Raw genomic sequence first — 12,970 nt, 5'->3', positions numbered from 1 at the left:
CATCCACTGCATACTTCATTCCACCACATGATATACACATTTAAGAATTATTGCTGATGAGCCTTTAAACCATCATGCCTGATCCCTGATTCACATATTTAGCTGCCACTACATGATGGGGGGAAAAAAAGTCCTTCTATATTAATATTTAGTTTACATCATTCAGATTTGTATATGATATAAACCACTGATCCAATTTACTACCAGAGACTCTTCGAAGATGTAAAATGCTTCTCTAATCAGAGCTTTACAGATACAGATAACGTAGCAATGTTTTTGTAGACTAAAATTTATGCCTCGGGTTCTCTGTTGGTGTGGGAGCACTGAGAAAAAAAGTGGGAAGAGACTCTTAAAATTACAAGCTAAGGAGAAAAAAAAAAGAACCATCTGAGATTATGGTAATGTCAGGTATGAAACATCCTATTTACCTTCATAAGACAAAAGTAATCATCAATAACATAACTTCGAAGTTACTAGTATTTTGTAGTTCATCAAGAAAACTATGTAGGCTCATTGGACTACAAAATTAACAAACACTAAGGAGGCAAGAAAAAGCAGCTGAAAGATGAGAGGTATTTGTTTTCTAAAAATTAAAGGAAAATCATTAGTACAGTAATATTGGTGCAGGTAATTGTACTTGATCGTGGGGAAATGAATCCTAAGGAACACAGGGAAACAGAAAACGCATAATGCCTTAAAAGGTTGTGAAGAATTTATTTCGTGAGTAGAGCTCAAAAAAGTGCGACCTTCTTTTGATTTAATGATCTTAGAGGTCTTTTCCAGCCTTAATGATTCTATGATTTTATACTCCACTGAGTCACTCCCCACTGAGGAAACATACCAAATAAATAATTCAGTAATTAAGTAATAAAAACAAAAGCTGAATTTCAAATTAAACACTTTTAAGCATAAATATGAGCTGATATTTTGCAGCTTTCCACTCTCTAGACAGCAAAACCATGAAGTTAATACAGATTTCGGTTTTACGTTCAGATATTGGCAGCAACGTGTTCAAGTCTCAAACGCATGTGTTCAGAAAATAAAATTTTTGTATTTTAAAAAAAGATCTAGGTATAACTGCCCAAAACTATAAATGTATTCGTAAGAGATGAAGCTAGCACTTGCTAGCTAGTTTGCTAGATCAGGCATAGAGTGAACAATATCCTACAATATCCTAGAGTGCAAAATCCTACATACCAAAATGCAGGTCACTTACGTGAAAAAAATGCATTTATGCAAGTTTTCAGAGCTAATAACTGCTAAAATTATGAACTTAGTTGGAAATCCATTCACTCCATTAAGAGAAGATCATTACCATTCACAATCTAACAAGACGTTCTGCACAAGAGTCTGAACAGCCACAGGAGTTAATAATTCTTCAAGATACTTAAAGCTGACAGTAACCTTGTTAATGAGACAATACACACTATAGTTGACTAGTAATTCTAAAATGTTATTCACAAAAGAAGACTTGGATATTGTGAGAAGCAAAAAGCTCCTCATTACTGCTTCTTTATTGCTTTTAACACTGAGGGAGAAAAAATAATTCGCTAGTACACAGTTCTTGCTCAAAAAATCCAATGAACAGGACACATAATTTATGAGATTACCCAAAGCGCCCTTGAAAGGGATAATTGGGAGCCTAGAGACAAGTTTCTCCTTGGTGACAAGGATGTAATATTGGACAAGGTTTGCTCTATTTCAGCAAGTTCTGAATTCCACCCCCCAGTAAATTACAGCTGAAGGCATTCTCTTGGGTAAATGAAGGAAAACTTCATGTTCCCTTGTCTCAGGAGATCAAAAGGTCATGTCTTCCTCACAAAATAACCCCTGTTCCTGAAGCTCATTTTGCCATGAAAGTGCTAGTGACGCTAAAACAAAAATACCTTAGCATAAAAACTACTCTGTCACTGATTAAAGAATCTGTTATCTGTATTATCCTTAAATGGTCCATCTAGGGTGTGTCTCACCCACATCAGAGACTTCAGGATACCCAGAAGCAACATAACATACTTGAATTTGCTAGTGCTTAGTTTACATGTCTCTGTTAGTTGACTGTAAATAAGTATAACATGTAAAATTCCCATCTCAAGCAAGAGAGTCACTGGAACTCGTTCTCCAAAACTTTGCTGGCTTACTATATTTGGTTTTGTCTCTGTTCACCACCCCATCTTCAAAGCAAATCCAGGAGTCTTCTGATGGCTTGATCACAAACATGAACTTCTGAAAGACCTGTCTTCTTCCCAAAGAAAAAAGGGCAAATATGTGAGGTCAAAAATAATCCTCTCCTAATTCTTGGGTACCCAACAGGATGGTGGTGGACACAGATACAGGGCCCAGGACACTCAGATACAAACAAACACTAGCTTATTATTACAGAAGCCTTGAGATTAAGAAGGTAGTATTTCACTGAACCAGTTACACAAGTCTGCTCACCCACTCCTCAGCCGTATCTAGCAGTCAAGCCGCCTTCTTTCTTATAAATGCTCCAAGACATTCTCCTCTCTTTGACTCCCAATTCTGCCTTTCCACTCCTTTCCCTCCTATTTAACATCCAGAAGAAAGGTACCCTTCATCCCAGGGTAGCATCAACAGATCTGTTTTCTTGGCAGCAAGCAGGGAAGAGACCGTCTTGTCCAGTACAATTAGAAAATTAACTGTAACCTAACAAAAAAAACTTCAGAAAGCCACTGAATTTCACAGAAGAGCCACTTACATGCTACTCGGAGAGACAAATCAATTTAGCTCTTGGGGTCTAAAGACTTCCTTTCTTTTGCACCCACGTAAACATATATAACACTCAAATGTGCTTGTTTATTGTACTTGTATCAAAACTAATGTGATACAATGAACTCCTTTTCACCCAAAGGACCACCTGCTAAACAGGCAGCTCAATTCCCTTGAAAGAGTAACTAAGAACTATCTATGCCTATAAGCTTTCTTTTCTGTAAAATGGATGTCAGTTTCTACTAGCACTATCAGTAAAGCAAATAAACTGTCTTAATTCATTCCCTAGAAGTTGAATGTAGGATACAATAATATAATCCTTCAATATGTAAAAAAAAGAGAATTATTTATTTCAACATTTAAAATGATGAAGGTGGAGAAAATGGTTCATATAAAATGGAAGAATTAACATTTGCCTCTCACAGTCATTTGTCTAAAGGTGCTTGTAACTAAACGCAGGGTGTGGAAACTAATGAGACCAAGAAAAAGCCAGTTTAAGGTCTCATATAAAATCTCCAGTCAAAAGATAATTCAAATCGTATAATGCCTTAACATAAAAAGTAAGTAACAGGAAAAGTTAGATTTTTTCAGAAACAGGATTGTGTTTAAGGAAACATTGTATCCTTTCTGAATAACAGTTTTTTAGTTTGATGTACAACACCTACTATGACGAAAAAGAATCACAACAAAAAAACCCAAAACCATAACACCACACTTTTGGTTGTGTTATCATCTGATTGGAAAAAAATAACCCAGTAATAAAAGATAATGTTTTTAATTATACTGAGTCAAGTATGTGACTCAGAGAAAAGCACAATGAACAACACAAAATGTTTTAAGCATTTTACTCTGGAGTTCTTCACTGAATCCCCGGGAACCACACACACACAATTTTTTTTTCATAGACTGACTCCCTGAATTGCTCTATTCCTGTTTTAGTTCTATGCAAAAAATTTAAACTTTCTAAGTTGCATTTTTCAATTGTTAAAGAGGGCAGGAAAAACTCAGGTGTTTTTTTCCTGGAACTGAGCATTAAAAATACCACTACACAACAGCAACCACGTGCTAAAAACCCTGATGACATCTGAAAGGAGTACACATTACAGTTTTGTATCTCTTTGTAAATATTAATGAATCACGTGCATTGCTATTAAATATATTAAACAATATATTGTTTAATTCATTTTACTGAACTCTTAGTTTTTATTTGTAAGGTGCTTTGGGATCTATAAAAACATACTGTTATTTAAATATTTTTCACCAACCTTGATGGGAATTTCGAACAAGCATCATTTTACGTATAAAGAAACTAAAGTACAGAGAGAATACTTGATTTGTTTCTGATCACAATACATTAGTGTCACATCAAGGTCAGAACCAAGTACAGATTCCAACCGTTGAACAGGCATCACTAGATCTCTAGTAGGCTTCTACCTTTCCTAAAAATCTATCATTTACAAAAATTCTGCAAGAGAAACACCATTTTACAAAGCAATGAGACATGAAATATGACTGTTCAAGAGCTGAAGTCTAAGAACAGTCCTAAAAAAGTGCAAGTATGATAAGTAAAGCCAGTAAGCGATCTCTACAAAGAGCAATTGAGGCTGAAAAAAAAGGAGATATTTACTACAGTTTCTGTAATCTAGAAAAAACTCTGGTTTACCTTTGATCTCTCATCACGGAAACCCATATGCCTCAGATTTTTTTTTTAATTGACTCCTATTCTTTCACAAGAACATCGATTTTGTTAATGAGAAAAAATACATTGTGCATGGGCTTTATCAGAGGCCCGGAAAAATTCTGGGCATTTAGTCAAGACCTCAGTACACCCAAGTCAAAGCAAGTTGTTTTAATAAAGCAGAAGACAAAGCACTCTGACAACAGGATTTTTTTTTTTTTGTTAATATCCTCCCAAGATGGTGGGCTAGGTAAAAAGCAGCTTGAGGAGGTGCAATAAGAAAATTACCTTAGACAGAGTATTACATGATAGCACGTGATCAGATAAAGGAATTTAAAATGTAAAGAACTGTAAAAAATGTCATCACACACTCACACCACTCTACTCAGAAAGTATTCGTGCATGTATCTGTTAAAAAAGGAGGAAATACAGAAGTTGAGCCCTTCACTGTAACCCAAACCCAGTGCTGGTACAGAGCTAGAATATCCCCTCTCCCGCAGCTAGTAAAACCTTGCCCTGTATTTACATCAACTCCACTTTCAATAAAGGATCATCTAAATTTTATACATCCAGCTAGAGTCAGCTTACAGACTATTACCAGATCTAGACTGACATCATACATGATGTTTGATAGTTTGACAGTGTTTGATAGGAATGGTTGGATAGTTTGATAGTGTTTGATAGGAATGGTTGGACTCGATGATCCGGCGGGTCTCTTCCAACCTGGTGATTCTATGATTCAACCAGAAACACTTCACAGATCAGCGCCAGATGCTCAGAAATAAAAGGAACTTCTCTGTACCTGAGTACTTCAGAATAGCCTAAGGAAAATTTGATCCCCACCCTCAATTTCTTTTTATATCCTGAAACCTTTATAAAGACAACTTAATAAACAAACAAAAAAAACCCAAAAAAGTGTATATTGACTCTTTACTAGTGATAGCATCACAGTTCTTCATTCCATTTTTCCCAAACATTCTTTAAAATTGTTTTGAAACTTTTTCAAGTTATAGAAAATTTGTTCTTAAAGCTCCAAAATATTTTCTTATGAAGATGCTTACTTCTCTTATTAAATGGGACCACATCTACATCACAAAATGCAATCTTCAGAAATTGAAGCGTCACCCCAGAAAAGCTACACCCCACCTATCAAAATCTTCAAAAGCGCATTATATAGGACAGTTTTCTCAATCATTAAGAAAGAAAAAATGCTAGCAATAGAAAATGTCATTAGAAAAGCTCAAACTGATCTTATACTTAAAAGATTCCTGTGCACACGTACACTGGAGTAACCAGTAACTGAACTAGAATGTCCACTCCGTAAGAAACTCGTATCCCTTAGCATTTACAATAAACCAGGGGTTGAAGCATCAACACGTTTAACTACATAAAACATTACCCAAACATTCAATTTGTAAATATACAAATATTTTGTTTACATAAATCATATTTTTAAACAGAATACGGTGGCATTCCAGAATCAAAACATTTAAATTGATTTGACATTTAACTACATCTGCTTTATGAGCTGTACAAAGATCCAGGTGAGCAATCCTTCACTATGAGCTGTCCCTTGTAACTGTAACATGTATCTCCTAAAATAACTTAGCTGTACCTATTCAACCAATTGGTCAAAAAGAAAACGCATATAGAGAAAACATCCACAGAGAAACCTAATCCATAAGAATGCTGGATTAGGAAACTTACAAAATGGCAATCTAAAACTCACAAAGGAAATAGAAAAAACTAATGTACTTTTCCAGATCAAATGATGCCCACAAAACTAACACATCCTTTCCTAAAAAAATAAGCCAACAAAAAAAACCCAAAACAAGATTCAAGTTTTAAAAATCAAACAAAAAAAATATATCTCCAGTACAATTGTTATCCTTTTCATCCTTTCCGGACCCCTCCATTATAACAGAAAAACAAAAAAGTGTGCTGGACAGCTTAGAGACGATTAGTTAAACTTAACATTTCTAAATATTTCATATGGAAGAACTCTAAAGACTATAATTGCTGGGAGGGCATCAATAATTATAAAGTGTACCCCGCTATATTAGAAAAACCTTTAAGTAAATCATTCCCTTAGAATATAACCAAGAAGTTACCTTCTTTCTTTAAAAATCAAGCCAGTACTTCACACTACAATCCCAAACCACTGTAACTTCTTTAGGACTAAAGTATAAAGCAAAAGCCAAAAGCTAGTTATTTCTCTTCACTAACAGTTTTGTATGAGCAAAAATTATCAGAACCTGCTGTTAAACAAATTGTAAGTTATTTTTTAAAGCACTTAATTACTCCATCATACACCTGCACACAAAATAGGGCATTGGGTAATACCTTTAAATGGATTCAACTCAATCAACCAGACAACACATACTGATTTTGAAAAATCAGGCATGTTTTATAAACAAAATGTTATTTAATACCATATATACACACAGCAAAAATTTACCGGATGTTGACATTTTTAACACTTATTTGCAAACTTCAATGCAAAATTCTGCAAATAGTAAGTATTTTATCAAACATCTCTATTTTTTAGGTTCCGTTTTTGTCTTCAGAATTATAGTTCTAATTATAAAATTACAGAAAAATTTCATATTTCAGTTGTCCATCAAATGGCAGCCACTAAAAAAAAGTTAAGTTCATGATGAAAATGAGACTTTTTCCCTATTACCACTTGTTGCTTTTCTGAAAAAACAGTGAGACGATGCTTTTAATTATTAATATCCATATTTAGCATAAATGCCTATAACAGCTTTTTACAATCTCCAGTGATTTTCCACTTCCAATTATACACTTCATTTTTTATAAGGAATATATGTTCATGTCAAAAGTCAAAAAAGTCAAATAAAATCCTCATCCTTTACACTCAAAATTTTCTTTTGACATAAAAAAGAAACATAGGTGTATCTTCCAGATGAAAAAAAAAGAAATGTTGTTTTTTCAAATGAGACTTTAATCACTTTAATTCAGTCCCAGAAGGAACTACCAAAAGTAAGGTCAGTATCAGACAATCCTAGGCATCTAACTGGATACTAATTAATGCCTAATACAACATATATTCCACATGCCAAACAAATGCAATTTTAAGTAGTTGCAGAAACCTAACAGGCTGCGCTAGAAAGAAAAAATGCTCTATACAATCTACTTACTAGCATGCTTATCTGCAAGCATTATAAGGCTGTTGGAAATATCTCTTCGCCTGTAAAAACACACCACTTTTGCTTCCACGTTTCCATTAGCCGTCTACAAAAGAAACATAAATCAAGTCAGAAAGCATCCTTCCTCAGCTGAGAAATACAAATTAAATGCTCTCTTCTTGCAATTTTCCCTCACAGCAGTCATTCTTACATGACCAGTCAGGCTGAAATCAAACTCAAGTAAGTAAAAACTTCCCAAGACAGGCCAATGCCAATTTCAGATTCTGTAACAGTACTGATGACAATTATTTAGTCCTAAGAATTTTTATTTTATTATTCAGCTGTTTAGAGATTTAATGCCAGTATCACGTTAACATAAGACTCCTTAAGAAATACTAGAAGCTTGTGAACATTGCTTTGCAACCCAGCTTTAAACAGAAATGTATATTTCAAAGTACTCTGACACTTCTTTCCAAGTCATATTTAATATAACGTGATTTATTTGAAAATTCAATGCAGGCCATAAGATAAAAGAGCTATTTAGCTCACAGTTGGTTTCATGACTCATTACAGGGACAGCCTGATAATGTAAAGAATGTACTAATATTTGCAGAACTGTACCTTCTTTCTTGTTAAAATTCACTATGTGGAACTGAAAAGTATCATGCTTTAGTTAAAAGTTTCTTACGAAAAATAAGAAAAGGAGGCATTTCATCTCTGGTAAAATGCTAACTAAAACATTTCATTACATTTTTGCATAACATCTTCATGTTTGCTCAATGCCTTTAACACATGAAAGCTTATAACTCAAAATTAAGATATCTGGACTGTATCCTCAAAACAATCTTTTAAAAAAAAAAAAAACCAAGACACCTGACTCTGCTCTACCATTCACAAGCAAGATTAAATTATAGAAATGCAGTCTAGAGACAATAAAAATTACATTCAGAATATAATTGTAATCACTTCAATTACTGTAAATAAAAAGGATTCTTCTCCAAAAGAAGTTAAAATGATTTGTCATGCACAAATTCAGTGGATGCTGTGTTTGTTAGACAGCATTAACGGGATGGAGTAGTGTTATATTCCGTCACTAAGAAAACAACCATTTGCAGGTCACAAATTTTTTAATATACTTTCTAACCATGGGAATAAAAATCTTTATCATTATTTACATCACAGTAGGGATTCTGATAACTAACTTTGTATTAGTAAGTTTTAATACTGCTTAATGGAACAGCAAAAATATGCCACGCTATAAAAAAAAATTCCACACCATTCTCAGTAGTACAACAAAGAAGAAAAAAATCATGCTTTTCCCAAAAAGACATTCTGAAACACCTCCATTCTTTATAAAAACACACCCTGAATAACGAGAATAGTCTCTATTTCTATTCAAAAGCCCATCTTTCAGTCACAGCTTCAATAAGCAGAGCAATAAACAGCCACAAAAGCCACATATTCTGTTATTTGATCACTGCAAAGTCTCACTGATACCTACAAGCTCTTTACACATACAACCAAAAGCTGACATGTTACGTGACTGCTGTCATTCCAAACAGAATCACAAAGTCATCACCCTACAGAGAATTAAATTCATTCATTTTCTCAAGCATTCATGGGATACATTGGGAAATTTTACAGCAGAGCATACATCCCTGTTCACCAGGAAAACATCAACTGGGTGTTTCCTTAGACAACAGGGAAGAGTTACAAGATAATACCTAGCAAATTTCAGTAACTGAAACATACACAGAATACACAGCAAATCTCAAGAAAGCATAAGAAAAACCCCAAACAAAAACCCAAAAAATTCCACCAAAAACCACAGAGAAATCTTCTGGGATGGAAATCATTCTCCGTTTTTGAAAAGTGCACTGACTGTTGTCAAAGGTTAAGCAAAGATATTAGAAACTTGTTTACCTTGTTAAGTTCTTCAATTCTCCTAATGAGATATGGATTGCTAGAAGAATTTTCAAAATAAACATAATCTGCAACAAAAAAGGGAAAGCTATTGAAATACTAAAAATAAATACATAAAACCACACAATTATTAGTGCAATCATTTTCTTCTAAACATAGATGCTGTTAAAGAGCTGAGATTTCTTAGTAAATGTTAAGACAGTGAAGTAATTCTATATAGAGATTTAACATGATTTGTTCCTAAATTCTGGTTATAACTGCACCACATGTACTTGCATAATCATACTGAAAATTAAATGCCTTGTGTTGGAGCTTACATTGTAATTCAGTAATTCACACACTTCATAAATCTTGATATAAAAGTGGTGGTTTCTCAATCGATTAGGGAAGATTTAACAATTGAGTGCTTTAGTGAATTTCTATAATATGGAGATAAATATTTCTGTAAGATATGCTACCACACATATATTATCAGGTGCTTTAATAGTACAGTTGTCAAAATGAGTAATGCACTTCTTATGATACTTGCTTTTGTTGCCATCTCTGTTCAGTAATATTCAAACTACATTAAGCAGAAATAGTAATGAGGTTAGTGAGGTTCTTCCAGGACAAAATCTCTTATAGCATCATTAATATAAAAATACTTTCAGAGTATATGGAAGTTTACTCATACCCTGAAAGCTAATAACATGTAACTGACATGCAGCACATTTCCTTCAATAGTTTTCTCAAAACTTGTTTTGGTCAAATGAAAAAGTACTCATCAAATACTAATTTCACTTTACATCCCATATTTGACTTCTGCACCATGCACCTTGCAAACTTTATTTAAAAACACTGGGAGGGGAACATAGTGATGCATAAAACTATTCTTGCAATGCTGTGACACCAAATTATAGTGAAAGAGTCTCAGGTAGCTCATTTAGCTCTAAAGAAGATGACCTCTGGATACTGTTCAGAATTGATAGTTAAGACTACAACAGCAACATAAAAAGGGAATCTATGACTGAAGAAGCAAACCCTACCCAGACTTCAGCGGTGCTGCTCAGAGGATTACTTTAAGGAGTGAAAAGTGATGGGATTATTGCCCAAATACCCCAGTTAAGGAGTAGGCAGATGGATGATTTGTGGCTATTTCAGCATCTCTCAAAACCCAAGCGGAAAGAGATTTAAACTAACTTTCCAGGAAAGTTGTGGATGCCCCATCCCTGGAGGTGTTCAAGATCAGATTGGGTGGGATCTTGGGCAGCCAGATGTACTGGGACTTGCCCTGCCCATCGGAGGTGGGGTTGGAACTAGATGATCGCTAAGACCCCTCCCAACCCAAAGCACTCTCTGATTCTATGAACTGTTTTCTTTGCCATCTTCCCCCTCACCTCAGGCTGCTGAGGAGGCAGCGGGAGGGGACAAAGAATTTTTGAGCACACCTTTAACTCGCACCAGGCACGCAGCCACCGTCAGGGAAAGCAGTGGGTAAGTCAGAGGGAAGGGCGAGGCTCGCCGTGTTTTTCACCTTTGAAGTTAGGTACAAACACACATACGCATATTCACAGGCGCAGAGACACGCTCACACACACATATTTACAGACACAGAGACACACTCACACGCACATATACAGACAGAGAGACACACTCACAGACCAACACACATGCACACGTGCTCACAGATCTGTGTTCAGAGACACACAGAGACACACGCAGATGCACACCCAGAGATACACAAACTCACAGACACGCACACTCACAGATGCACACGCAGAGATACACACACACTCACGGACAGGCACACAGATGCACACGGAGATACACACTCAAGACACACAGAGATACACAAACTCACAGACAGACATACAGAGATACACACACGCCTCCCGCCCCAAGCACCCGGGGTCAAGTGGCTGAAGCAGGGGAGCTCGCACCGCCGCATTGACTTTTCTCAGGGACACGAGCGGAGTCACGGACAAACGCCCCCCCCGCCCCGCCGCCAAGGCCGAGCTGGGGCCGAACCGCACAGCCGGGCCAGGCCGGGTCGGCCCCGCTCTCCCCGCAAGCGGGAGGCGTGCGGAGGAAGGCAGACGGCGCCGCTGCCCCTGTCCCCGCGGAGGGCGGCGCTGCCTGCCTCCTCCGCCTCCTCCTCCTCGCCCCCCGCCCCGGCGGCGGCCTGGCCGCCCCCCCCCCCCCCCCGCCGAGACTCGCCCTCCCCACACACACCGCCCGCCCCCCCCGGCCCCCCGCCTCGCGCGCGCGCCCTCCCCGTCCCCCCGCGCGGACCCCGCGCCGCGCGCGCCCTACCTCCCACTCGGTACATGTTGGCCGCCATGTCTGCTCTCCCTCCTCCCTTCCCTCCTCCTCCTCCTCCTTCCCTCACACCGCCTCTACCGGGCTGGCCGAGGGAGGGTGAAAGGCAAAAAAAAATAAATTAAAAAAAAAAAAAAAAAAGAAAAGAGTGGGGGGAAGAGGAAGCGGCCCCAGCAATTCGCCACCACCGGGTACGGGGGGGCACAAGGGACACACAACAGCGCCGCGGGGCTGGCGGGGGGGGACCGGACCTCCTCCTCCTTCACGAGCGCTTCCGGAACCGCCCGGCGATTAAGGGGTTAAAGAGGCGCCCCGGCCGCTTTTCCCGCCCCGCGTGGGGTCGGAGGCGCCGGCCCCGAGGGCGCAGGTTGGGGCGGCCCCTCCCGCCCCTCCTCGGTGCTTTTTACTTCGCAGCGACGCCTCCTCTCGCCTCTGACCCCGCAGCCAGCCACGCTTTGCTGGCTTTGTCACCCCCCACCCCCGCTGCTTTGTCCCCAAACCACAAGAGCCTGGAAGAAGCGGGCGACCGCTTCCCCCCATCCCCTCTCCATCCTCCGCAGCCGAGGGAATCGCTCCCTCCACCAAGGAACTCCTAGGAATAACCCGCATCAAGTTTTACCGCAGCACCTGTTGGCTCAGAGCGGGATGGTGCCCTGGCGAGCGGCTTTCCGAGCTCTTCCCCGCGGTTTGGAGAAGACGGCTTTGCTCCCGACAGGCTGGGAAAAGCATCCCCGACTGGATAAAGATAAATCTAGAAGCTCCTTTCCGAGTCGGGAAGCGATGAAGAGGATGCTTAAAAATCCCCGAAGAGAGGGATGCTTCAAAAAAATCACCGGTATCGATGTAACGCGAAGCCGCTGCCCCGTGTTTATTATACAAAGTTTACGCCATCACAAACAATCCGTACACTTTACAAACAAATTGATCCTGCTGTGGAACTCTCACTGGGGAGAGAAAGGCTTTTTATCATTTTCTTGCAAGGAAGGTGGTGATTTATTATTTGTTTTATTAGTTCATGTCCTGTATTTTCTTGCATGTAGCTGGAGTGTTACCAAGCTAACGTTTCACTTCATCCTGAGCTGCAGAGAAACATGTTGATTAGAAGGTGGATTGAGCTTCCCCTGCTGTTTCAAATTATTCCCTTTTGCCTCTTTAGTGAATCTGGGACAATTAAGTTAAAATTTCATCTAGGGCA

At 38.5% G+C, this 12,970-nt stretch overlaps 1 protein-coding gene across 3 annotated transcripts in view; it reads right to left on the bottom strand.

The window, feature by feature from the left end:
• The window catches only part of MTA3 (metastasis associated 1 family member 3), a 131,998-nt gene extending 120,110 nt beyond the window's left edge, over positions 1–11,888 (bottom strand). For 2 of the 3 annotated variants that reach the window (XM_069852923.1, XM_069852922.1), the window contains exons 1-3: positions 11,770–11,888; positions 9,478–9,545; positions 7,567–7,660 (exon numbers count right to left, since the gene is read on the bottom strand). In XM_069852923.1, coding sequence (XP_069709024.1) covers positions 7,567–7,660; positions 9,478–9,545; positions 11,770–11,797 — 190 coding nt within the window. In that variant the 5' untranslated portion in view covers positions 11,798–11,888. The remainder of the gene's footprint in view (positions 1–7,566; positions 7,661–9,477; positions 9,546–11,769) is intronic. The other variant, XM_069852924.1, reaches the window with a different exon arrangement.
• Positions 11,889–12,970: the final 1,082 nt, after the last annotated feature.

This window comes from Phaenicophaeus curvirostris, chromosome 2, assembly GCF_032191515.1.
Source record: "Phaenicophaeus curvirostris isolate KB17595 chromosome 2, BPBGC_Pcur_1.0, whole genome shotgun sequence".
NCBI classification, from domain to species: Eukaryota; Metazoa; Chordata; class Aves; order Cuculiformes; family Cuculidae; genus Phaenicophaeus; species Phaenicophaeus curvirostris.
Note: the sequence above shows the minus strand (reverse complement) of the source record. Positions and strands in the feature narration are given on the sequence as shown.